The 25560-nt window shown below is 39.2% G+C and overlaps 1 protein-coding gene across 1 annotated transcript in view; it reads left to right on the top strand.

Moving 5' to 3' along the window:
• The window catches only part of Abca13 (ATP binding cassette subfamily A member 13), a 422866-nt gene that overhangs the window by 395454 nt on the left and 1852 nt on the right, over positions 1-25560 (top strand). Inside the window, exon 60 of the mRNA XM_059275000.1 lies at positions 23811-23916. Coding sequence (XP_059130983.1) covers positions 23811-23916 — 106 coding nt within the window. The remainder of the gene's footprint in view (positions 1-23810; positions 23917-25560) is intronic.

The following is a 25560-nucleotide window of genomic DNA, read 5'->3' as shown; positions in this document are numbered from 1 at the left end:
GTGAATTTCTGTCCATGTCACTTTCATATTCTTAAGTGGCTTTAAGTGAAGTATAGTGTGTGTGTGTGTGCAAGTATAATAAATATATGAAGCAGAACTTTGCTTCAAACAATGCCGTGGGCATAAATGTGATGATTGTCATGAGATTCTCCTGTGATATTTCCTTTCTGTTGCATTTCCTAAGAAAATGGCTTGTTTGCTTTTGAACACAGGAGTAACTCCTTTTGGGTAATAGCATGGTATAGTGAAATAAAATGTCACAGTAAGATCTTTTAATTATTATTTAGTAATTAATTAATTTTGTATCCAAAGTATTTAAATTTGAAAATGTTAACATGCAGGGAAAGTGATTAGTTTTAGCCAATGGGGACAATGATAAACATTTTATATTACTTTGAAAATAAATGCGGGGAAACACACTTGCCATGCTCAAAGCTTTCTACCCTCTACTGTAAAGTTCATTGCCAAGAAAAACATGAGTCTCACCCCTTCAGTACTCTGCTCTCCTTCTCTTCAGGGATGTTTCTAGAACATATTCAACCTATTCATACAACAGGAAAACCTGTAAGTGAGCAGAGTAGGTACCAGAAAAAGACTACATTTCCCAGGGTGCAATGCAGCTTCCTATTGCCAAAGGGACATAAGTGGAGAGGTGTAACTTTGTTGAAAGGACTACACATTTTTAGTCTCTTCCTTCCTTTCTTCCGGCTCAGATAAAGATATGCTAATTAGATATGAAGCAGCCCCAGACTCCAGACATTAAGCCTGCAAATGTCCCTTATCTGTTACTCATACAAGGATGCAGACAGACTATATATTAAATAGTGTTCATTTGGTTATGTGTTGTTTTCAGCCTGTGTCCATAACATTGTGGGGGTAGACTTTTGTTTCCTTCTCTTCAATGCTTGGATAGAATATAGTAGGTCACATACACTCCATGTATTTGTTGAAGATGTAAATGAATGAGTGAATGAATGAATGGTCCCCAGCATATGGTAAGCCTTTGGCTTAATGAGAATTCTTTCCAAGTTGCAGTGACTGGACTCTAAACAAGAAATCGATCAGAGATGGCTCTGTAAGCAATGGGCAATGTCTAGTGTAGTGGACACTGGGTATTAATAACAATAATCAATCTCTTCAGTAAATGCTTCCACTCAGATCCCTTTTATCTTGACAGGATGCTGCCTGCTTTCTCTCAAAGCAGTGTGTTAGACACTCTTACTTGCAGCTTTTAGAAGCAGGACCCCATCTGTCTGTACTCTGTGTCTCCATTAGTAGGAACTATCAGGTGTGTGATTCAGTCCTAATTGCTGCCACGGCCTTGGCAATATTCTGCTGTCACCTTCTCTGCTGGAACGCCAGATTCAGTGCAAATGTACTCTGGCCTGCCATGAATTAATGTACAATGTAGACAGCAAAGGGGCTACAAAAAAGTTCTACCCTGTAGGATTGTGATTCCTGACTGGGAATAGAATCAAAGCACAAGAAAATACAGCTTAGCCCAGAAAATGCATTTCTGTTAGGTCAGAGCTAAATAACAGGTTTAATATAAATCAGAATTGGGATTGGAGAGATGTATTGCTCTGGGTCCAACCCACCACCCCACATTTATTTGTATGGACTGCATGAATCCTTAACCTTTCCTTGTTTCATAATTTAAAACCATTTCACTGAATTTGATTTCGAGTTCCATTTTAATAAAGACATAAAGAAAATGTGGACAATTGGACCTTGTTACAGAAATGCTGCAGATATCCCAAGGATGGCTAGGTAGGCAGGGTACAGCTGGGATGTGGCTTCACCCACCTGCCTCTCATTATCCTTTTGGAATCAAGGAAGCTTGAGGCTCATAAATGGGCAGCCAACATGTACAAGAGGAGCAGGGCTTTAGTTGCACCACACCTGTTAACTGTCCATTAGGCGAAATGCAGTCATATGGTTAGGCCCTAGACAACCAGGGAATCTGCCCACAATGGAAGAATATCACATAGTTACTTGCAAAGATCATAAATAATGAAAAGAATCAGGGTCCTATTTAAAAATCTACCATTGTTCAAACATTTATAACAAATTCATAAACTTGTGCCTATTCTTCATGGCTTTTTAGCAAATGCTTTTGAGCTATACTTAGCAGCTGTCTTCTTTCTTTAAGAAATTTATTGTTGTTAATTTTATGTGTGAGGGTTTTACCTATATGTATGTATGTATATATGTATAATGTGCATCACAGTGCCTCAGGAGGCCAGAAGATGCCATCAGATACTCTGGAACTGGAGTTATGAATGGTTAAAAATCCCCAGGAATGTACTGAGACTAAAGTTGAGTCTTCTGCAAGAGCAGCCAGTTTTCTTAACCACTGAGTCATCTCTCCAATCTTGAGATTCCTTGAGATATATTTCACATATCATATAATTCACCAATATAAAATATATAACTCACCAGCTTGTAGTAGGTTGGCAAATATGTGCACCACACTCCATATGTTAATTGTGAAACATTCTACTGTTTCAAAAAGAAGTCCCACCTCTTCAGCTGTCACCCTCCCATGCACTCACGCCTTCTAGCCTATACCAACACAAATTTACAGACACCCTTCTATGTGCTCACCCCTTCTAGCCCACACCAACACAAATTTACTGACACCCTTCTGTGCACTCACTTCTTCTAGCCTACACCAACACAAATTTACAGACACCCTCCCATGCACTCCTTCCTTCTAGCCCACACCAACACGAATTTACTTAAAGCCCTATAAATTTGTCTCTTTTTAAAATTTTTGACAGTTTTACGCACATATGTGATGTGTTGTGATTTTATTTACCTCCATTGCCCTCACAATGCCTCCACTGTCCATGATGGAATGTTGTTGAAGGGCCCAATCCTGTACAGGGATCCATTGCTGCCATGTGCTCCTGATGGCAAGTTTCCTCTCTTGATGGCAGCATGTCATGGCACTCTTCCTTGTCCTCTGACTTGTATTATTTCCACTCCTTTCCTGGGACATTCCTTGGGGTTGATGCTCAACATTCACTTATCCTCCCCACTTTGACCAGATATGAGTCTCTGCCAAAGAGAAGCCCTTCTGCACCAGGTTGACAGCAGCACTAGTCTATGCGTAGAAACATTTAGAAGGAAGTTTTGCAATGTCTAGTTAGGGGAAAATGGTAGAATGTTTCCTTCCTTAGGACTATGACCTCCCAGGTATAGACTTTTGACCATGCTTATAGTACTGTATGTGTATTACCTCTCCTGGCGCAGGCTTCTAATCCCATCATAAGGAGGTAAATTACCACTAATCTAGTCATGCCATTACTGCACCAGTGGATGTATCTTGCTTCTTAAGATGGAACTGCCAGCATGCATAGCCTGCAGCAGCCTGCGGCTGCTAGTCAGATTTTTTTCTCCCAGAGTGCCTTAGGCCCTTTCAATGGTAGTCAGAAGTGGGTGTTTTCCAACATAGTTCTAACTTGATTTCTTTGAAGTGTTTTCATAAATAAAATCTTGCCATTTTGTGGGCAACCAAGAATGATGGCAGTAACTAATATTCTAATGGGACACCCTGGAACCTCTCTGAATAACATAGCTCATGGAAGATATCCTGTCCTTGGCACTGGAGTATTTAAATGAAAAGCCAATAGCTTCTGGGAACAACAATGCTCATCTATGAAAGGTGATAGTATGCAAATTTCATACTTTTTATATTTTAATATTTTCAATTACTTTTATATTATGAAGTATTAGGTTTCTATGTGGCTTTTTTTTGGGGGGGGGCTCCTTAGGGATGTTTAGCCCTGCCCATCTCCATCTGCATTGTCCCCATCACCCTGCACCAGCCCCACTTAAATTTTTTTATGCCTGGTGTTCCTTCCTCTATTTTCATATCCACCCCATTTTACTGTCACTCACCATTATTTCCACCTTGACTCCTCCGTGGTTTTTTGTTTTTACTTCCTGGATTCTATGGATACACCTTCCAATTTAAATACATAAGTCTGTAAATTCAAATCTAAGATTTTCATATTAGAGAGAACAAGAGGCTTTCACTTTCTTGGCCTTTGTTACCTCACTCAATATAATTTCTAGTTCATCTATTTACCTGCACATTTCATAATTTAATGAATAAAATTTCATTGTGTTTATGTGCCACACTTTTATAATTAGTTTATCAGTTGGTAGACACATTCCATTTCTAGACATTATAAGTAGAGCAGTTATGAATATGGATGTATGGGCAGGGACTGATATTTCCTTTAAGGTCAGGAACTCAAGGCAGGGACTGAAGCAGATGCAATGCAAGAACACTGCTTACTGACTTGTTCCCCATGGTTGCTCAGCCTACTTCTTAGACTATTTAGGACCAACTGTTTGGGGATAGCACTACCCAAAATGGGCTCGCCCTCCTCTGTCAATCATCAATAAAGAAAATCCCCTACAGGCTTGCTCACACTCAATCTGGAAGATTTGCAAGTATCTTACTGAGAAATTTGCATCCATGTCCATTTGGGAGATTGGTCCAAATTTTCGTGTGTGTGTGTGTGTGTGTGTGTGTGTGTGTGTGTGTTGTTGTTGTTGTTGTTGTTGTTGTTTTTCTGGTTCAGCTATCAGTGTAATACTGGCTTTGTAAACACGTTTGAAAGTAATCTTTTCTTTCTATTTTATGGAAAAGTTTGAGAAGTGTTGGCTATAGTTTTTTCTAATTCTGGTAGAATTCTGCAGTGACTCCCTCTGAACCTGGGCTTTTTCTCAGTCACCAGGATTCCTTATTACTGGGACTTCAATCTTGTTGCTTGTGGATTTTTAAAAATTTGTTTTGTATATGACTTTGGTATGTCATATGCTTTTAGAAATTAATTTAATTTGTATTTTAACATTTGGTGGAGTATAGGTTTTGGAATTATAGCCTTATGTTTTTATGTATTTCATTATTATAGGTTGCAGTTGCTCCATTAATAACTCTGATCATACTGATTTAGAACTTTCTCTTGGTTAATTCTGCTAAGAGTTTGCTAATAATTTTGTTTTTCAAAGAACAAACTGTTTCACATTTTTTTATTGTTTTTTGTCCCATCTGTCTATCTATCTATCTATCTATCTATCTATCTATCTATCTATCTATCTATTTATCTATTTATCCATCTATCTACCAATCCATCTGTCAGTCTGTTCATCTATCTGTCTGTCTGTCCATCTGTCTACCATCATCATTATCTACCTATTTATTCATCTCCTCTTTCTTTGCTAACAGTTTGAGGTTTAGTTTGTTCTTGCTTTTCTAAGACCTTCAGAAGTGTCATTAAAAATGTATTTGAGATCTATCTGACCTTGTAATACAGGCTGTTAGAGTTATAAACATCCCTCTTAGGACTGTCTTCACAGTATCCCATAGATTTTTTTATGTTCTATTCTCATTTCCATTCAGCTCTGGGAACTTTTAAATTTCTTTCTTGATTATCCCAAGGAGTCGTTCAACAGTGTATTGTTTAGTCTTTTGACTTTGGGTATTTTCTGTGGTTTTCTTACTACTGATTTCTAACATTATTCCTTTATGGGCATAGAATACAGGAAATCATTTTAATTTTCTTATATTTATTAAAACATGTTTTCTGTCCTAATTAGAGATGAATTTTGAAGTAAGTAAGGCCAATGAGAAGAATTTGTATTCTGCAATGTTTGAGTAGAATAACTTCTATTGATGTTTAAGTCCATTTGATCTATGGATCAGAATAATGACACCTGCTTGTTTCCCAGTTTCATTTTCTTGAAATATCTTTTTCTATTTTTTCACTCTAGTGTAGTGTCTATCTTTGGTGGTGGGATGTATTTCTTGGATGCAGCAAAATGAAAGATTCTGTTTTTTATATCCAATCAACTAATCTGTATCTTATTGGGGAAGTTTGCTATTCAATTATTATTGTAATGTGCATACCAATTCCTGTCATTTTGTTGATTTTGTAGTCTTCAGCATTTCTTATTGTTCATTGCTTAGCAAATATCTAGAAATATTTTTCCATAACTTCTTGTGTTTATCATTCTCTAGAATTTGAAATATATTTTCCACTATCCTCTGTACAGACGACTCAGTGACCATGAACTGCTTTAGCTGTTTTTTTTTTTATGGAAAGATTTTCTTTTTCTTATTATGATAGTGCATCTGGGTAGAGTGGTCTGGCTTGGCAGGTGTGGACTTTCAGAAATGAGATTCCAGTCTTCCATACTGTTCTGGCCTTTAGAATTAGAATTTCTATTTAAAAAATCTGCTTTTATATTCTGATTGGCCTGGTTTCATATGTGACTTGACCCTTCTCTTTTCTTGCTTTCTCTTTACTTTGTGAGTAGTACTGTTTTGGTTATGGGGAGCTTCTTTTAAGTGTTCTATTTGGTGTTCAGTGTGTCTCTTATACTTTGATTGGCATCTTTTTTCCCTAGATTTGGGAATTTTTCTCTTATTTCAGTGAAAAATATTTTCTATTTTTTAGACAAGTAATATTTGATCTTACCAGTTGCTAGGATATCCAGACTCTCGTTCTTGATCATCAAAGCAGTGTCAGGTGTGGGCTTCATCTCATGGAGTGGGTCTTACATCAAATCAGACATCAATTGGTTACTTCCACAAGGTTTGTGCCACCATTGCCCTAGACTATTTTGCAAGCAGGACAGATTGCAGATAAAAGGCTTTGGTTGGATTGGTGTTTACTTTCCTCTTTTGGAAGTCTGCAGAGCATCTTTCTGCATCATAGACACTAGAACACGGGGTGAAATTTCTATGTAGGTATCAGCTCAACCTCTCTAAGTTCAGTGAGTTCTGTGGGTGTTATCATCAGCAATGGGTCCTTTCTGTCAGTATGTGGAGAGCAACCTATTTCCTTGGCAACAGCCTGGGTTGTTTGGGTATTTCTGTTGGACCCCTTTGGCCAAGAAATCAATTGGATGAAGCAATTGATTCCAGTCCTGGTACTGGAAGCTTCATTTGGTGACAAGAGATGGACAGTTGGGGTTCTGTCTGTTGCATTGTTTGGAGACTTCATTTAAGATCTTCTTCATATACTATTGGGAAATTCCACTGCACTAGGTTTCCATACTGCCCCTCAAATTCTAGCTGTCTCTTTCTTGTTCCCTCCCCCCAAACCCATCTCCTCTTCCCATTCCCACCTGATCCTCCTCCCGTTCTGGTCCCTCCCCTACCTCTGGCTCCAGTCCACCGATAAAATCCATTCTATTTCTCCCTCTCAGGGACATTCATGTGTTTCTCCTAGACCACTTATTCTTTACCTAACTTCTCTGGGTCTATGGATTGTAGCTTGGTTATCATTTATTTAATAGATAAAATATAGATATAACTGGATACATACCATATTTAACTTTCCTGGTCTGGTTACCTTATTCAGGATAATTTATTTTTCTATTTCCATGTGTCTGCAAATTTATTTTTTAACAGCTGAATAATACTCCATGCATAAATATACCATGTTTTTTTTGTTATTATGTTGAGGGATATATAGGTTGTTTCCAATTTCTGACTATTATGGATAGATCAACAATGGACATGGTTAAGCAAGTGTCCCAGTGGAGGGTGGAACTCATGGATTGGTTCCTTATTCAAGTATCATCAGAGAGGATTCTTCCTGCAGCAGATGGGAACAAATACAGAGACCCACAGCTTGATATTATGCAGAGAAACAGAGAGAGAGAGAGAGAGAGAGAGAGAGAGAGAGAGAGAGAGAGAGAGAGAGAGGCAGAGAGACAGAAAGACAGAGACAGAGACAGAGACACAGAGACAGAGACAGACAGAGACAGACAGACAGACCTTGGAACACATCTCTAAATGAGATGTCTTCATCAATTCCCAATTCCCTCTCAGAGCTCAGGGAACCAAAAAGAGGCAGAAGGAGTCTGGGAGATAGTGGGGACAGAGGATGCCAGGAGAAAAAACCTTCTAAAACAAATGATCAAGGCTCACATGAACTCACAAGACTAAAGCAGCAGTCATAGGGCCTCCATGCGTCTGCTCAGGTCCTCTGCATATATACTATAGCTTTTAATTTAGTACTTTTATGTGTCTCTTGAATGTGTAAATGAGTGGATCTCCGATTCTTATGCCTTCTCTTGGGGCTCTTTTATTTTCTTCTTGGCTCGTCTCATCCAACTTGGATGTGATGTTTTTTATTTTATTTTTATCTCTTAGAAGTTCTTTTCTAATGAGAGACAGAAATGGAGTGGATCTGGATGGGAGAGGAGGTGGAGAGGAACTGTGAGGAAGGGAGTGAGGGGAAACTGCATTCAGATTATATCGTATAAGAAACGAATCTAAGTTTAATAAGAAGAGGGGAAAGAAAAAATGTTTTCTATACCTCTGATATGGATTTATTTTCCTTCTATGTCCTTAATTTGTGAATTTTACCTTTTATAGTATCTCACAGGTCTCATATGTTACACACACACACACACACACACACACACACACACACCATTATCATCATCATCATTATCATCATCATCCTCATCATCATCATTGACCCAAACGATCTTAGCCTTATATTCAAGCCCTGATATTCTGTCCTCTATATGATCAATTACATTGATGAGAATTTTCATTGAGGTTTTCATCTGACTTACTGTACTTTTTGTTTCTATTATTATTCCAATTTGGTTTTTTTTGTTTCTGTCTCTTCACTGAATATGATTTTCATAACCAATATTGACTTCATGTTGTATCTATCTCTTTGATTTCATTCAGACACTTATTCATATAATTTTTAAATTCATCCATGCCATTGTTTGTATCCTGTTTGGATTTTATTTTGATCAATTTTGAATTATTTGTCTGAGATTTCTTCTGAATCACTCTCATTGGTAGCCATGACTATGAGACTGATAATTTTTGGATGAGTTATTTTGTTTAAGCTTTCTAAGCTATTAGTAGTTCTACATTGGGAGTCGCCAATCAAGAGTCTGTTTGCTGGTTAAATACTTTTGGTGGTCCTGTGTTGAATTTCAGTTTGGTTTTTGGTACTCTATTTTCCTGGTGAGTCTTGGTTCCTTTCAGTGTTCCTTGAAGTCCAGTTATGGAAACTCTTGGTGTTGCTTTCTGAATGGGGTGGCTGAAGTGGAGAACACTGTTTCTACCCTCACAGACTAGCATTAATTCAGTACACCAGAGACTTGCTTAAGGATCAGCAGAACTGTTTAATCCCTGAACTCATGAGGCAGGATTTGCATGTCGCTTTGGGAGAGTGATAGAGAAGGGGATCTTTTGACATCTAACTTAATGAGTTCGCATATGTGCAGGGCCTTGTGCTTGTGCGCCAGGGGTAAGTGGGACTCACACCTCTTGGTTCCCCAGTAGGGGTGTACACAGGATATAAAAATGATAGAGGCATTGTGTGCAGATAGTAGGAGATGCTGAGACCTCGAAACTGGCTTGACAGTTTGGGACTGAGGACACAAGTATGCTTGTGGAATTTTCACTTCTTCAAATCTCTAAATTTTCCAATTGAGGCATAAACATGGAGCAAGGGACTGTACAAGGGAGGTGGGAAGTCCTAAGACCTCTGACGTGTCTGGACAGGTTGGGTATAGGGCAGTGGGAGAGCATAGCAGGGGCAGGAGTCACCAAGGCCCCTAATCTGTCTCTGGAGTGGGTGGGCAGTATGCATTGGAGGCACAAATTTATAAGACATCTTATCTATTAAGCTATGTTGGGGACATAGGAGTGCGCCTCAGAAGTGTGTTGTGGGAGTAGGAGTCTCCAAAGTCTCTAATCTGCCTAGATGAAATGTGGATATAGAGAGCAAAAGTATGCATTAGAGGTAGGGAGTTTTCAGAATTATAACCTGTACTGCTGGGTTGGGTATGGAGAATGGAAGTCCACGGTAAGAGTGTACTTCTAACCTGCTGAGTTGAGTTGAGTATATAGAAAGACAGATGTGTGCACAGGAGGGAGAAAGTCCTAGGACCTCTAAGATATCAGAACTTGTAGGGAACAATGCTGCAGAAATGGGCAGTGGGCTTAGGAATCCCAGAGATCTCTCACCTGTTCAGCTGGTATGAGTGTGCAGAGCATCTAGAATTTTTTCTTTTCTGATACTTGTGTGACATTTTCTGAAGATATGTGAACAAATGCATATTTGTTCCTGACAGGGCCATAGAACTAGGAAAAAATTTTCCCCAAGTCTAAGTGGATGAAGCAATGAGTTTCTTAGTTTCTTACGGGAGTATAGGTGAGCCATTAACTTACAGGAGCAGCAGTACTCAAAGGGTGCTGCTTTACCTCAAAGCTGATCCCAGCACAGTGACCACACATAGAGGCTGTGTTCCTGAAGCTTACCTGTGTGGTTTACAAGCAGCTTAGCTGACCTGAGACTCCCCTCCATCCAGCAAAGTTTGACGGCTTGTATAACCATGGGGAAGATCTCTGTGATTCTTCTAACCTCCCTTAGCCATCCAAATATCACGGACTTTCTTCCTTCCTCCAGGAAGTATGAGAAAGTGGCTTTACAAAACTGGGTATGAATTTATAATCATATATGTGTGATATATCCAAGGATCTTTTTTCATGTAGCATATGTTTATCCATGACATAGCATATACAATTCATTTGTTCCATTTCATGGTTGAATAATACACACATTCACTGGTGTCTGACTCTTAGGAATAATTTTGCTATAAGCATTCTTTTTGTGAGTTTTTGTGTGGACAGATTTTTGTTGTTCTCAATATGTAGTTTGAGGAGATTTCTGGGCTATATGTGGATTCGTGAAGCCAAGATGTTCTCCAGATGGGCTGTATCATTTTGAATTCCAGTTACTAGTATAGGTTTTGACTTCTTTCCATTCTCATTGTTACTTCCTATGTTCTGATTGTTTATAATTTTACCTCTCCTAGTGGAAGAGAAGTGGCATCTGATCTGAATTGCTATTTTTCTCATGCCTGATGTTTCTAAGCAATTTTGCATGCACATTGGAATTTCTATATCATCTTTTAAGAAAGATTTTAATTTTATCTTTTAATTACGTGAATGAGTGTGTGTGCACTTGAGCACAGGTGTCTGCAGAGGATGGAAGAAGGCATCAGATCTTGTGGAGCTGGAATTACAGGCAATTTATGAACAGCTTAATGTAGCACTGGAAATATATCTCGAACTACTTTTGAGTTTATCTGCTTATTTATTCTATTTATACACAGCTGTTATGATCTACTGATTGTCCCATAACTGCTCTATCATTTTTAACAATACTGTGAACATAAATTACTTTAAAGATGAAGCCCATCAAATTGAAACTCCTTCAGTGGACTAGTTCCTGGGATAAGTCTTTGAGTCTGGTCCTGATCATAGATGGTTCTTCCTAGTTGTCTTGCTTGGGTTCTTTCTGGAAAACTAGATGGCCTCTAGTAACCCTATATTTTTCTGGTGGATTTATTAATCTCCCACTTGCCTTTCACTATAACTCCCACTGTTATTAAGATCACCCTACTCTGAACTTTTATATACACTGTTGAAATAAAGTCTGTTTTTGGGGGATGACTAGAAACTATCTCTTTTATAGCCTTTCCTTCAAGGCAAAATATCCGAGATATATCTCTTAAAGGGGGAATGAGGAACAACATCATGATTCTTCCAGAGTTACATCCCATTTTAGAAGTTTTGTGCTCATTGGAGATGGAGGGCTATTGGTTCAGACTTTTTCAGATTGTTGTTCAGCGTGTTTTTCAATCCTCACGTTGAGGTGAGGTAAGGGCAGTGGTATTCTATAGATTCTTAACATCTCTTGTTTAATTCAAAGTCTCTATTGTATGAAGTAGAGCCAAGTGGACAAATGAAGCTTTTGCCTCTCAGCTGGACTTAGCAGCAGCTTGTTATCATTGACAGGTAGGGGCAGGGCAATCATGCTTTATCCTGCCTTTCTTGGAAAATAGTCTTAGAGGCCAGGAATGAAAGAGCCTGAGTTCTTGGAAAGAAATGGAATTTCTTTCCCTGAGATGGGAAGTGTGAAGAAATGGTTTCAAATGTGGTGGGCTACTGCTGATCACTATCTTGTAGCAGATATTTTGAAATGCTATTTTTTCTCTTTCTTTGTGCAGGAAGACCATTTCTACACCTTTTTAATGGTTACCCTTGAAATAAATTTTTACCACTTTCATGGAGAATGGATACCAGGCTATTCACACTTTCCTACTACAAATCTGTTCATCTCTATGCCAAAACACTTGTCTACACCTGTTTCATGCTGGTATCATACCTGTACCCAAAGAGACTATGCCCATCAAATGATCAGGCCAGGTCTTTGATGGATGCCATTTGACCCTACTTTCTCCTAAATATTCTGGTTTTTTTTGTTGTTGTTTTGTATTTTATTCTTTAGAAAGATATGCTTGCATGACTAAGTGGCATTATATAAGGCAAGGAACATTTATTAAATGTCATATTTTATTCTAGGAGTCACTCCAACACAAATATTTGCATGGACAGCAAGGAGTTGCTCATATCAAGTATAAATCCCCATGCCACAAAGTCAGAAGCTGGTTTTCTTTCTTCTATGTAGTTCATGCCTTTTACTTGGTGCTTGGTGGTATCCTGAGTAATGTTGGAAAAATTACCCTCTTCATAATTCATCTCCTTACTTCAGCTACCCCTAATGCCTATCTTTCCCAAGGGAGATTTTAGAAATCTGTGACTGGGTCCATGCCTGGATTCTTGTCCAAGGCGCTCTGCAATCCAGGTGGGTGGGTGGTCAGCTGGACCTGCTCTGTCTTTGTGCCTGGAAGGCTTGCTTTGAGTGTGTGCTTCCTGCTGAGAAGCTGGGTGAGTTAGGAATTTTGTGAGTTTGGTAATTTGCTGCTTTTTTTTAAAAAAAGATTTATTTATTTTTTATGTACATTGGGGTTTTGCCTGTATGTATGCATGTTTGAGGATGCCAGATCCCCTGAAACTGGAGTTACAGATAGTTGTGAATAGACATGTGGGTGCTGTGAATTGAACCTGGGTCTTTGGAAGAGCAGCCAGTGCCTTTAACTGCTAAGCCATCTCTCTAACCCTCTTTGCTGCTGTTTTTTAATCTGATATGGAAGGATGAAGTGATTGGAGAGCTCTGGGCTTTTCATCCACTTGGCCCTGATATATGTGGTTCCTTTCTGTCTTGGTGACTGACTGATGATACAGCATCCTTATCTTCATGTCTAGTTGGAAAATTCCCACCACACATGGGCCAGAAGCTTTCTCAGAGTCTGCCTTATCAGAGCATTTCTTCAGCACCAGATACAGGTTACTCCTTAAAGCAATTCTTGCCTGCTTAGACACGTATTCATTTATGTCATTACACCATTTTTAGAAGTGATTAAAATTGTTTACACAGAATCTCATGTTATAAAGGTTAGCAATTAAACCTCTGAAACTGAGCTCAAAAAGTGCCCTAAGCCAATCTCCTAAAAAGACTATGTGTTAACACAAGCTTACAACCACAGAAAAACAGAATAAAGTACCTGGCTCCCCAAACTACTGAAGAACATTACTCTTTTACAGGAGATGGCAGACCCTTGTAGCTTCCATCTCTGCACAGATGGTGTCTGTGCAGGTACATATGCTGACCTTAAGGCTCCCCACCTCGATGATGGCATTTCCTTCTAAGGTCTGACCCACTAAAAGCTCTTGGAGTCTCTATGGACATCACTTACAAAGCCAGAAATTAGATCACTCTTGCTTTTCTATGGAGTGTGTTCTTAATCACATTCATAGGCTATGAGATAAAAGGTTGAAAGACAGTGATTGCTTTTTCTATTGCCTCTGTAGAGTTGGATGAGAGAACTTTTGGTGACCACTTCTGGTTTCTGTTGTGTGAAACAACTTGATGTAATTTCCTCAATTCCTCACCTTCTCAGAACTCAGAGCACAGAAGTTTGTGGTTTGACAACCAGGGTTTTGGTTCCTTTGCTTTGAGAAAATGAGCTGCTAGATATTATCTTGACCCAAGGGCTTATGGTGTCCTACTGAGAGTCAGTGGGATTTTACAAGATCTCTGAAGAATGCTAAGATCATGTTGGATCCTATTTGGTTGTTTGCTTGTTTGTTTTCATATCATTATGAAGTTTTCTGTTAAATGGTACTAGCATAGTTATTGGAATGGTATTTTAGTGATTTATAAATTCTTCTAGTCATCAGCTGTTGCTAAAGTAGACACCATGATTTCAACTTTATGAGTAATCATTGTGTTACATGCCAACTTTCTGTTTTAAAGTGAAAGAAATTTTTTCTTTTCAATATCAAGAAATATGAAAAAAATCATTCTTATAGTATTGTCAACTCTAAAGATATCTTTTTAATATCAGATATTATACCACAAAACACAAGTCAGATGGGTGCAGAGTCCTTAGGTTGTCAACTCACCACCCTAAAAAGCAAAATGGCCTGGGTGGTCATGAGGTGGACAAAAGCTGAGTGATACTGGAGACGAGGGCACTTCCATTTCTGTCCTGCTGACTTGGCTGTGACGTCAGGTTTTCAAATAATCTCCTTAGATTGCTCTGAAGAAGAAAAAGAAAGAAAAAAGGAATTGCATTTGACTGCTTAATAAAGAAAAAAATCTTGTTTTCATTATACTATACAAAATTCTAACAAGGAATTCCCTATGTTCTGTGCCTTATCAGATCCTAAGGCACCTGCAGGGATGTTAGGGACAGTGGCAGGAAAGCCCATGGTTCTGTCTTACACACGGCAATGGCATCCTCATTCTGGGTCCAAGGTAAGTTTTGTTGCATTCAGAACTAAGAGATCAGACTGGAAGGGTGGAGGAAAAGAGTCCTGCTGAGAACAGCATGAAGGGCACTGAGGGGAGAAGTCAGATGAACGCAGTAGCCGTCCTGGGGAGCCCACAGGCATGGGCAAGAGTTTGATCTTTGGTTTGTTTGTTATGCTAGTGATCACACTGACAACCTGCATGTACTGGGCAAATATTCTAGTACTGAGATATACCCCTAGCCCAAGTTTGACTTTTTAATTATTTTCTTTTCTACAAAATATTCTTATTTAATAAATTTTTATGAGTTTCTTCTTTGAGAACTTCATGCAAAGTGTTTTTGTCATGTTTACCTTCCACACCCAACTCTTCCCAGATCCCCTCCACTTTTCCTATCTGCATAACTTTGTGTCCTTTTTCCATTTTGCTTTTTAACCTGTCAAGACCAATTTGTATTGCCTAATATCCCTGGATGTGTGATCTCCCACTGAGGCATGGTGTGCTTATCTGGAGCTTCACTCTTAGAGAAAACCCTCTATCTCCTAGCAGTTAACAGTTGCTGATAATATCATGACTAGGGGTGAAATTTTGTACCCAATTCCCATTCCCATGCAGGATCTGTTGTTTGTTGCACAAGTTTTGTGCATGCTGCTACAACCACTGTGGTTTCCTATGTCCAGCTGTCCTTATCTGTCCGAAACACTTCCTTTCAGGTGTCCATTGCCTCTAGCTCTTCCACTCTCCTTGCTTCCAATTCCGGCTTCATCCCTGAGTCTCAGGAGGAGTGAAGACAGGATATGTGTTCCATTTAGGCAGAGCATTCTGCAGTTTCTTATTCTCTGCATCTTGGCCAGTTGTTGGTCTCTGTGTTGATCACCGTCCACTGCAAATATAAGCTTCTGTGAGGAGGACCAAGAAATGCAATGATCTATGAGTACAGTGATAAATCTTCACCAGTTGGTTTAATACTATCTCCATTTAGTAGATTAGTAGTATTGGGTTCTCCCCTGGATCCTGTGGCCTATCTAGCCATGGATTCCTGCCCCAGTAATGGTCCAAGATGTGGGTTTCATCTTGTGGAATGTTTTAAGTCCAATCACAAAGTGGTTGCTTATTTCTATGATGCTTAACTTTCAAGTCAAAACTATCTATTTTGAAACTAGCATGGTTTCGTGAATGTGACAACTATGGTTCTGTTGACATTTCTTCGTAAAATTGTTGGCCCAAACTCTGAATTCTAGATCTTTGCCTACTAGAGTAATTAGAAAATAGCTCTATAGCACCTTAAATTTGCAGTGTCCCCTACCCGCTTATAGTTTGAATGCTTATTCCTCTGTTGAAGGTGCTAATGAGGAAAGCTGTGAAGTCTTTAGGAGGTAGGACCTGCCTAGTAGAAGCAGACCACTCAGGGTGGGGCTCTGGTGCTTAGAGTCTGGCCTCTCGTTCTATGCTCTGATTTTTGGTCTGGTGTAATATGAACAATTGCCACTATAGGATCCTGAAACCATGAGGTTGCTCTGCCAGGCCTGCTCTGCCATGATGGGCAGACACCCTCTGGAACTGAACCAAAACAAATCTCCCGTCCCTTAAGTGTGCCTGTCGGGTATTATGCTCATTATCCTCTACATGCTCAGGAGAATCTTCTTTGAGAGGTGTGCTAATGTGGCTAAAGCTTTCTTTTATTGAGATGCCTTGTTGTCTACCCATATGCTCTTGTCTTTAAATTCAGAAGCTTTCTAGGGCTCTTTTTAAAGACACCCCCCGCCCCAAGGAATGCTGTGCCAGATGGAAAACTCCATTTTGTTTTGTTTCATTATTATTTGATAATTGTCAGGGGTTCTTTTATGTTAACACCTTGACTATATAACCCTTACAGTTGTTCTTGTTTGTGTATGTGACTATTGTGAAGTTTTCCAAGCTCAACTTAAGGAAAGTTGAATAACAAAGACACTTAAGATGAAAAGATGTGCTTGTGGAATGAGTTCTAGTCTACCCTAGCACTGCAGAAAATAAGATGAGTGACCAAGGAATGACCTCAGAACTATTTACATTATGAAGAGAATATTCCATCTATAGGCGATAGTGCACACACAGGTAGCTATGAGGAGTGAAATGAACACACTGTTGTCACAGTGGCCATTTAAAGAACAGAGGTGTGGTAGCTATTGGAAGACATTGTGCTGTAAGATTGGGTTTTTAGTTGAACTTATGGATGTTGATGTTGTGAGTCTTTCTAGTCCCTTTGAGCTGTGTGAGATAAACAAGTTTTTTAGCACCAAATGAGATTTTAATTCCACATTTGTGTTGCAGAGCTAGAGACAGTGGTATAGAAAATGCTGGGGAATTAAATGGAATAATGTGTGCTTGGTACCTCACTCAGGATAGATAAAGACAGAACTATCATCTGTCCTCTCTACTGGTTCCTTGTCTCTCTAGAGGAAGAATGTCTTAGATACTGTTCTAGTGCTGTTAAGGGACACCATGGCCAAGGCAACTTACAAAGAAAGCATTTAATTTGTGGGCTTGCTTACAGTTTCAAAGGGCGAATGTTATTGACCATCCTGGCAGGGTTCATTAAGGCAGGCATGCATGGTGCTGGAGCAGTAGCTGAGAGCTAACAACTGATCCACAAGCAGGAGAAAGAGCGAGAAACTGGGCCTAGCATGGACTTTTGAAACCAAGTAACACAATTCCTCCAGCAAGGCCACATCTCATAATCCTTCCCAAAATAGCCCACCAATTAAGGAATCAAACATTCAAATATATGAGCTCATGAGGAACATTTTTATTCAGACCACCACAAAGAGCCATATAGGACTGATATAATGTTGAGGGAGTTTTTACACAGCCTCATATCACATAGCCACCTATATATTTGTTACCTACCCAATATTCTGCCACCTTTCCTTAGAGTCACTCTCTACTCTGTCTTCTCTGTCATTGCTTTATGTATCCTAAACGTAAACAATTGCAAATCAAGTACTGAAGGGAGATCACTGAAAGTTGGCATATTGCACAGACACTAATGAGTAGGATGTAGGGTAGTGAGACAAGAAAGTGGTAAATCAGATGCCTTGGTCTGAAGCATCTGTGCTCCTGTATCTCCTGGGAATACTGTGATACATATGCTTGATGGGAGTTCATGTCAGATCCCAGGATCACAGTGCCCCCTGTTCAATAGAATGTCTCATATTCTATTATGAAACATCATTTTTAAAAGATATTTCATATCCCACTTGTTTATTGGGAAAAACATATAAGAGGCATGTGTGTGTGTGTGTGTGTGTGTGTGTGTGTGTGAGAGAGAGAGAGAGAGAGAGAGAGAGAGAGAGAGAGAGAGAGAGATTCCTTATAAACCAAATGATAAAATTCAATTGTATATAAAGAGACACCTAAAAAGAATATTAAAAGGATATTTCACTTTTATAATACTTTATTATTTAACTCAAATATTAGTTTCTATGTCTAGAAGTTTTATACTGTAAATTTTAGAAAGCACACTTAAAAACCAGAATGGCAATGCACTTGCAGAACTTGGCACATCAGAATAATACTTCCTCTGTATTTTTAGAAACCATGTGTATTTCTTTATAATTATAATGGTGATGTGAGCTCTTTAGTGTTAGAAGTAGGTAAAGAAATAACTAACAGTCATAGAATGTTCAACTAATATTCTAGCATTGTGCTTGAAATTTTTTGTAAGTATGTTTATGTAATTGATATTCTATTGAGTCTATAATTTTACATTTTATAATTCATGTAATAATAAGCATTTTTCCTACTTACGATTCTTTGTGGAAATATATTTTAATAGTTGAGAATAAAATTAACCTATTTTCATGAACCGTTTTATTTTAATTATAGGGTAAAATATTTTTAGAAATGGAGTATGGAGCCAAGAATTATAAAAGTTCAGGGCTTCGCCTGAAGAGGTCATTTTGGCTTCAGTATGTGCTTACTCATAAGTACCCTTTAGAGTATGTACTTGATGTTCCATTTGTTTCTGTGGTACTCAAGCTTCTGTTTTAGTATTTTGTTACACATATTATGATGAATAAGAAATCAGGCTGGGCGGTGGTGGCGCACGCCTTTAATCCCAGTACTCGAGAGGCAGAGGCAGACAGATCTTTGTGAGTTTGAGGCCAGCCTGGTCTACAGAGCGAGATCCAGGAAAGGCACAAAGCTACACAGAGAAACCCTGTCTCGAAAAACCAAAAAAAAAAAAAAAAAAAAAAAGAGAGAAATATATCAAAAAGTATTTTTACACACAACTTTGCCTCCTGATACTGTTGTTCGTTTACCTTTATGTGATTGCTGCTATACAAATGATGGTGCATACTGGATAATCTTGGAGTGTTTTTATCAACCCGTGACTCACTGGCTGTGTTGAAACCTTTTAGTCTTTTATTTAGCAATCAAATAAATACTCTGGGGAGTTTAGATCATTGGTACTGAGACGGAAATGAGAAAGTAAACCTAAATTAAATACCTAAATTAGATATGTCATAAATTAATTTAATGATTTATAAAGATTTTATTAATTGTTAAATATACATGCTTTTATAATTTTATGTCTACAAAGTATTGCTGACTAATCTTGAGAAATTCATGAATATTGCCTACCTATTAAAGGGATATATTCCCTTGAAAACATTTTTTTCCTAAGAGCTAAATGTTTTCTTTCTTCTGTTTCTCTCTAACAAAGCTAGTGGAGTGTTAGTTGAAATGAAGTGTAACTTTGAAAGAATTTAAAATATGAATATGCATATGTGCTTTTAGAGAATTTATCAGGCAATTTCTGGAATTTAGCATGAATTTTTCAAAATACATTAACAAAATATGCCCATAAAGACTGCAAACTACATTGGCAATGAAAGTTGCCATGAGGTTCTCTTTCCCCTCACTGCCCCCTACACACACCAGCTTACAATCTGTGTTTACATTGTCTTGTCTGCGTTCATGGAACTTTTCCAAATAAACTGTGGGCTTCTCAATATCAAATAGAGTGATGCTCCATTCTGGCGAAATCCTGCACAGAGCCAAGATTACACTCTTTATTTATTTACTTATTTACACAGTGCCAAAAGCTGTTTCAAATGACTCACAAGGATGAATTAATTCTGTCCTCCAACAACCTTATTAGGCAGTGTCTCTTCTTAGCCTCATCTCTAGATGTGACAGCTGAGCTTGGAAATTTCACTCAGCTTTCCAGGGTCAGGCATTTTGTAGGAGGAATGCAGGCTGTGAGGATCCAGCATCTTTGTCACAAGCTCTTCATAATGGTATCAGGGTAGCTAGGAACATATTGCCACACAGTGTTCCTCCACCAGGACTCACAGCTGGGAGCCTACTTGATGGAGATGCTTCAAAGCTCCAGTGTCCTATCTTTTGACCTTGGGAAGTCCCTTCAACCATCTGGGCTTATGCCTTTATTGCTTGAAGTATGGAAATGTCCACCCACTCTGGAGTCTTAGTAAAGACGGTTTCAGTAGCCAGTGTCAATAAGCACTCAGCCTCTTGTTCCTGTTTCTGTGGAGCAGGATAGCCATTGATACGGATCCTCTGTATGGACCTAGTGTATGATTTCTAGAGAAGGCTGAATAGGAGTGGTAGGTAGTTCATCTTTGTCTAGGTTTGTAGCTGGAGTTATCTCCAGTCCTACTTGGGCCTGCAGCCACTCAGACACAAATAAACACACAGATGTTTATATTGTTTAAACTGTTTGGCCTAATGGCTCAGGCTTCTTGCTATCTAGTTCTTACATCTTAAATTAACCCATTTCTATTAATCTATAAGTTGCCACATGGCTCGTGGCTTACCCATACTTTACATCTCACTTCTCACAGTGGCAGCTGCTGGCAGTGTCTCCTGACTCAGCTTTTCACTTCCCAGAATTCTCCTCTCTCCTTGTCCCACCTATACTTCCTGCCTGGCTACTGGCCAATCAGCATTTTATTTATCAACCAATCAGAGCAATACATTCACAGCATACAGAACCACAGCAAAGGTTCATATGTATTTATCAGTGCCCTCTTGCATCTTAGTCATGTGTAAATGAGAAGCTGTCAGCTTGAAAGGATAGAGGCTGTGGTCAATAGTGGTAAGAAGAGTTCTAGATGCAAAGCTTCCCATTTACTGCAGAGCTCTCTTATGGGTGGAACTCAAGCCTTAAGGAAAAAGAGTAGACTGCTGTCAATGCAGCAGTAACAGCCACTAACTAAACAAAACTTTGACCATATAAATGTCCCACTTTTTACAGCCAAAGCCCCAAGCACGTGACATGAAAAGCAGCAGACAGTAGCCTGCAAAGACCACCATGGCACTCAGACCTGGTGGTAGCTTTTTGATAAAACTTTATATGCTGGATGTGGTCAGAGATCCAGAAATTAAGGGTACAGATGGTCCTCAACATATTTGACCATTCTCAGGCTTCAACATGCTTTCAACATGGATTTCAGAATTCCATTAGAAGAAGACAACAAAAATTCAGAGCCAATCTCTCAGCTCCAGCAGGGCACACCCCTCTGAAGCTACTTCCACAAGATTCCTTGGAGACCTGAAAAGGATTCCCTAGTTCTCTGCTCCTGAGACTTCTGCTCTATCGGGAAGCTCACTGGAGCCAGCCTCCCATTGATTACAAGTGGAGGGAATTACTCCTGTCCTAGCTACCAAAAGTCTGCACTTATTTTTACACAACTACAATGGCTGTGATATAATGGCTCCAGGTTATAGTTCTGCTGCTATCAAGGGTGTAAATTTGTTTCATTTTAATCCCACAGGACAATCTGTTTTACCCTTAAAGATTATCAATCCTGAATTGACAACAAAGTACCTCTCCAGTTTGCACTGTTTGATGTCTACCTACTCCATTCTTGAAGGAAAGGCAGGCAAGAACTCAGTTGGGTGCTCTCAAATGGATCATGTTATTTTAACAATGTACATCTGAAGTCAAGGCAGCAGACAGGATGACAGAACCCTGGACCCAGGTCTCAGGGGAAACTCACAAGTGTTATCTGTGTCCCTCTAACAAGTCCTTGTAATCTTAAGCCATCTGTCCTTATGACATAGATTCAAGCTATAAAGCATAAACATATTATGGTCAGGCTTACCACGGGAAATTTACTTAAGTGTCCATTTTCCTCTAGTGGTGCTTTGTAAGTAAATGATGATCAATCATAAGTATTGGACATACCATATTTTCCTTCTTTAAGCTAATTACTTTTTTTCGGCTTGAAGTAATATACTAGTTAGTGCTAGATACCATATTTGGCACTTGAAATTGATATACCAATACCCAGAACAGATACAAATTTTAATAATCAGGCTGCAAAGATAGCTCAGAAGGTAAAGGTACTTGCTGTGCAAATCTGCCAGTCTGAGTTTAGTCCCTGGAACCCACATAAAAATAGAATGAGAGAATTCACTTCACAAAGTTGACCTCTGATCTCTACAGTTGAGCCATGGCTTGTGTCACTCATCTACTTCCAATAATAATAATAATAATAATAATAATAATAATATCAACAAAAAAATCTTATAAAGCAACAATACTTTGATTAATCATGGCCCATTCAGGTCTCTGTTTTTTACTGAACAGAAATGCTATTTAATTCCTAATACCTGGGATTAAGCTATAGCATAAGACACAACCTCCCCCCAAGACAATGTAGTAGGCTATAGCCTTTGCTTTTGCAGAATTTTATAGTAAGACCCTATTGCTGAAAACACCACACACATTGGTCATGTGTTATGGAGCAATAAGGTTGGTGCTCACCAGGAAGCTTCCTCCCTCCTGGCTAGATCACATAGCAGTGGAAAGTGCTGTTCAGGCATCTGAGGAAAAAAGATCATCAACAGACTTACCCAGCTGTGAGCCCTGTCAACTACAGTAATGACCACTGAAGCAAGATACACCCATGGGTACAAATAATGGCAGGAATATTATAAGGCCAATCAACTGCTTTCTTGTTGGATATAAGGTATGCTCCACAAAGGAAAAAAAAAATGTGCCTGGTTCTATAACTTCTGACCAAGAAACCATGATTAGGCAGCTCACAGGCTCTGGGCACAATTGCCTACTAGTATTCTACTAAATGACGTAGTATCAAACTGCTTTTTAAATAGGATTAGTGGCAATGGATTAGGGCTTCTCTCAGAACTCACCAAAGAAGATTCTTTGTGCAGTGGACAGTGGTTGGTGAAGAATCATAACTCACTAAAGTACCAAGGATACGTATCAATGGAGGGCTCATCCACAAATGGGACATCTCTATCAACCTCCCCAAAGCCCAGGGAGCATCACAAAAGGGAGGATGACTGGAGTGAACCCGCATCTTCCGAACATGACCAGACAACTGCGTGATGAACTCACAGCAGCTATGGTGCCCTTCACAAGACCTGCATAAGACCAAGCCAATCAACATTTTATCAGGGAGGGGAAATGAGTTTTTAAGTCTCCACCCTAAATGATGGCTTCTGTAGGATGGAAAGTCAGTTGTCTTGCAGACCAGGCTCCAGTCATTGGCCCCACACCCAGAGCTATATTGGCAACACAAATTGGATTCAATGGGTTATTAAAGATTCTTCACTGAGGCTGACTTAAAACTGGAAAATGATGTTTTTACATAATAGACAAAAAAGTCCTTAAGTTGCTTCTGTATTCCTTTTCATCTTCTCCCAGCTACATTTTAATCATTGCAGGTCTTGAAGCAACAAATGTAGAAATGTGCTTCCCAGGCTGGTCTCCAGGGCAACCTCTGACTTCCTCTAACTCAGCACTCTGCCTTCATGATTTGCGTTTTCGCCTTAGCTCTTTTATCGACTATGTGCTGATTTCTGGAGTTGCTGATTTGTTTTTAAAGTTTAGCCAATGTCTCTGTCAGTGTAAACAAGTGACAGCAAGTGTACAACGGACTTAAAGTTAAAGCCTCTATATTATGTATTTGAGAATCCAAATACCCCGGCAATTTAAAGTAGTTACTAACATTCTCTAGGTCTGTACAAATCGCCTTATAATACCATCAGTATAAATCAACAATAACAGATGTGTAATACTACCCTTATTTATTTATTTTTTTGCCTCAGGTTTGGTGATGGTTATACAGTCAAAGTTTGGCTCCACAAAGAAGGAAGTCAACCCAATGCCGTTTCTGACTGCTTGAAGCTCCATTTTCCTGGAATCCAGTTTAAGGTACGTTATGTGACTTCTCAAGAGAATTCAAGAACAGATGTCTATTCACCCAAGACAAGGCATTGATGACAAGCTAAAGAAGGATAACCCTTAGGACTAGTTCAGTGAACCAGTGAGTTTATTGGGGTTACTTACAGGAGTGTGAACTAGTCAAGGGCAGTGGTATCACTGAATAACCAGCTCCAGGATGAGTGACTCATCACCTAAATTGCACCCCTGGCATTCTCTTTACCACTTGATGGCAGCTCTAATGGAGAGAGTTCCATCCCTCCTGTTATTATTTTCTGCTTTAATAACCTTGGGGAAGGCCTTTGTGAATTTTGTGATTTTTTTTTCCTGGGCCTTGTGAGTTTCCTAGGTTTCTTTTCTTATGAGTTTACCCTCCCTCCAGGAGGGGATGTTTCAAGTGGGATGAATCAGCTACATGTGGAGGTAATCCTAATAGTCTGTGTTACTGTTTTTAGCCAAAAGCATATTATACATTATTAGTCATTTTTCTGTTTTATTTTGTACTGCCAAAAGACAGACGTACGGTCTTTTTTGCCTCTTTGTGAATTATTGGCCATGTTTCAGCCAAAATGAACCTGGATGGTGGACATTGCTCGATCACTCTGATGGATGACAGGGCTGCTTGGCCGCTTATTGACCAGCCCAGAGAAGACTGTGCTCACACATGCTCTCCCCTATTAACTTGCTCCCAGCTCCATTGCGTAGCTTGTTTCATTTGCTTGGAGGATTTCAGAAATCAGTTTCTTCTATGTATTTGCTACGGGGTTTATAAGCTTGATAATTTTCATATTCTATAAGCTTGGAAATTTCCACATTTTTTTTAAATGAAAAGAACCATATGCTTGGAATTATAATCATTGACACTGATGTGACCAAGTATGGTGCATGGGCCAGGAGTATCTTCAATAGATGATATCCTTCAGGCAAACAGAATGGCAGGCTCCAACCCACTGAGTCTGAATTGACATTTTGACAAGGTAATTAGGTTGTTCGTCTACACATTGAAGGTTTGAAAGCACTCAGGACAGTTCTTTCTTTTCTTCCTTGTCTTTCTTATTTGTTTATTGTTTGCATGTTTTGCATAATCATGCTATGTAGCCTGACTAGTAGTCTGAAGCTGACTATCCAGCGAAAGTTAGACCTGCATGTGCACCAGACCTCATCCCTCAGCTTCCCAAGCATGAGCTTGCAGGTGTGGGCCACTATGCTTGCTTATAATTATTTTCTAGGGTTCATTTATTTCTATTTTATGTGTATTGGTATTTTGTCTGTGTGAGTGTCTGTGAGCCAGATGCATGCAGTCCTCCTATTTCCAGAGGTCAGAAGAGGGAATTGTGTCCTCTGGAACTGGAGCTACAGAATATTGTGAGCTCCCATGTGGGTGCTGGGAATTGAACCTAGGTCCTCTAGAAGAGCAGTCCATGCCCTTAACCACTGAGCCATCTCTCCAGCCTCGTTTGTAAATTTTTAGACAACAGTTATTCTTATGTATCGTAACTTCTAACAAGTAATAGGCATTAAGAAGCCATTCTTTTATTCATTTTAACAAGTAACCTGTGAGACACTATCATTCATGTTCCAGTACCATTCTAAAAGACATGGTAAAAACAAATGTCCTTATCTCTATGGGGAAGC

The sequence above is a fragment of the Peromyscus eremicus genome, chromosome 10 (assembly GCF_949786415.1).
Source record: "Peromyscus eremicus chromosome 10, PerEre_H2_v1, whole genome shotgun sequence".
Lineage (NCBI taxonomy): Eukaryota > Metazoa > Chordata > Mammalia > Rodentia > Cricetidae > Peromyscus > Peromyscus eremicus.
This window is presented reverse-complemented; position numbering and strand designations above follow the sequence as displayed.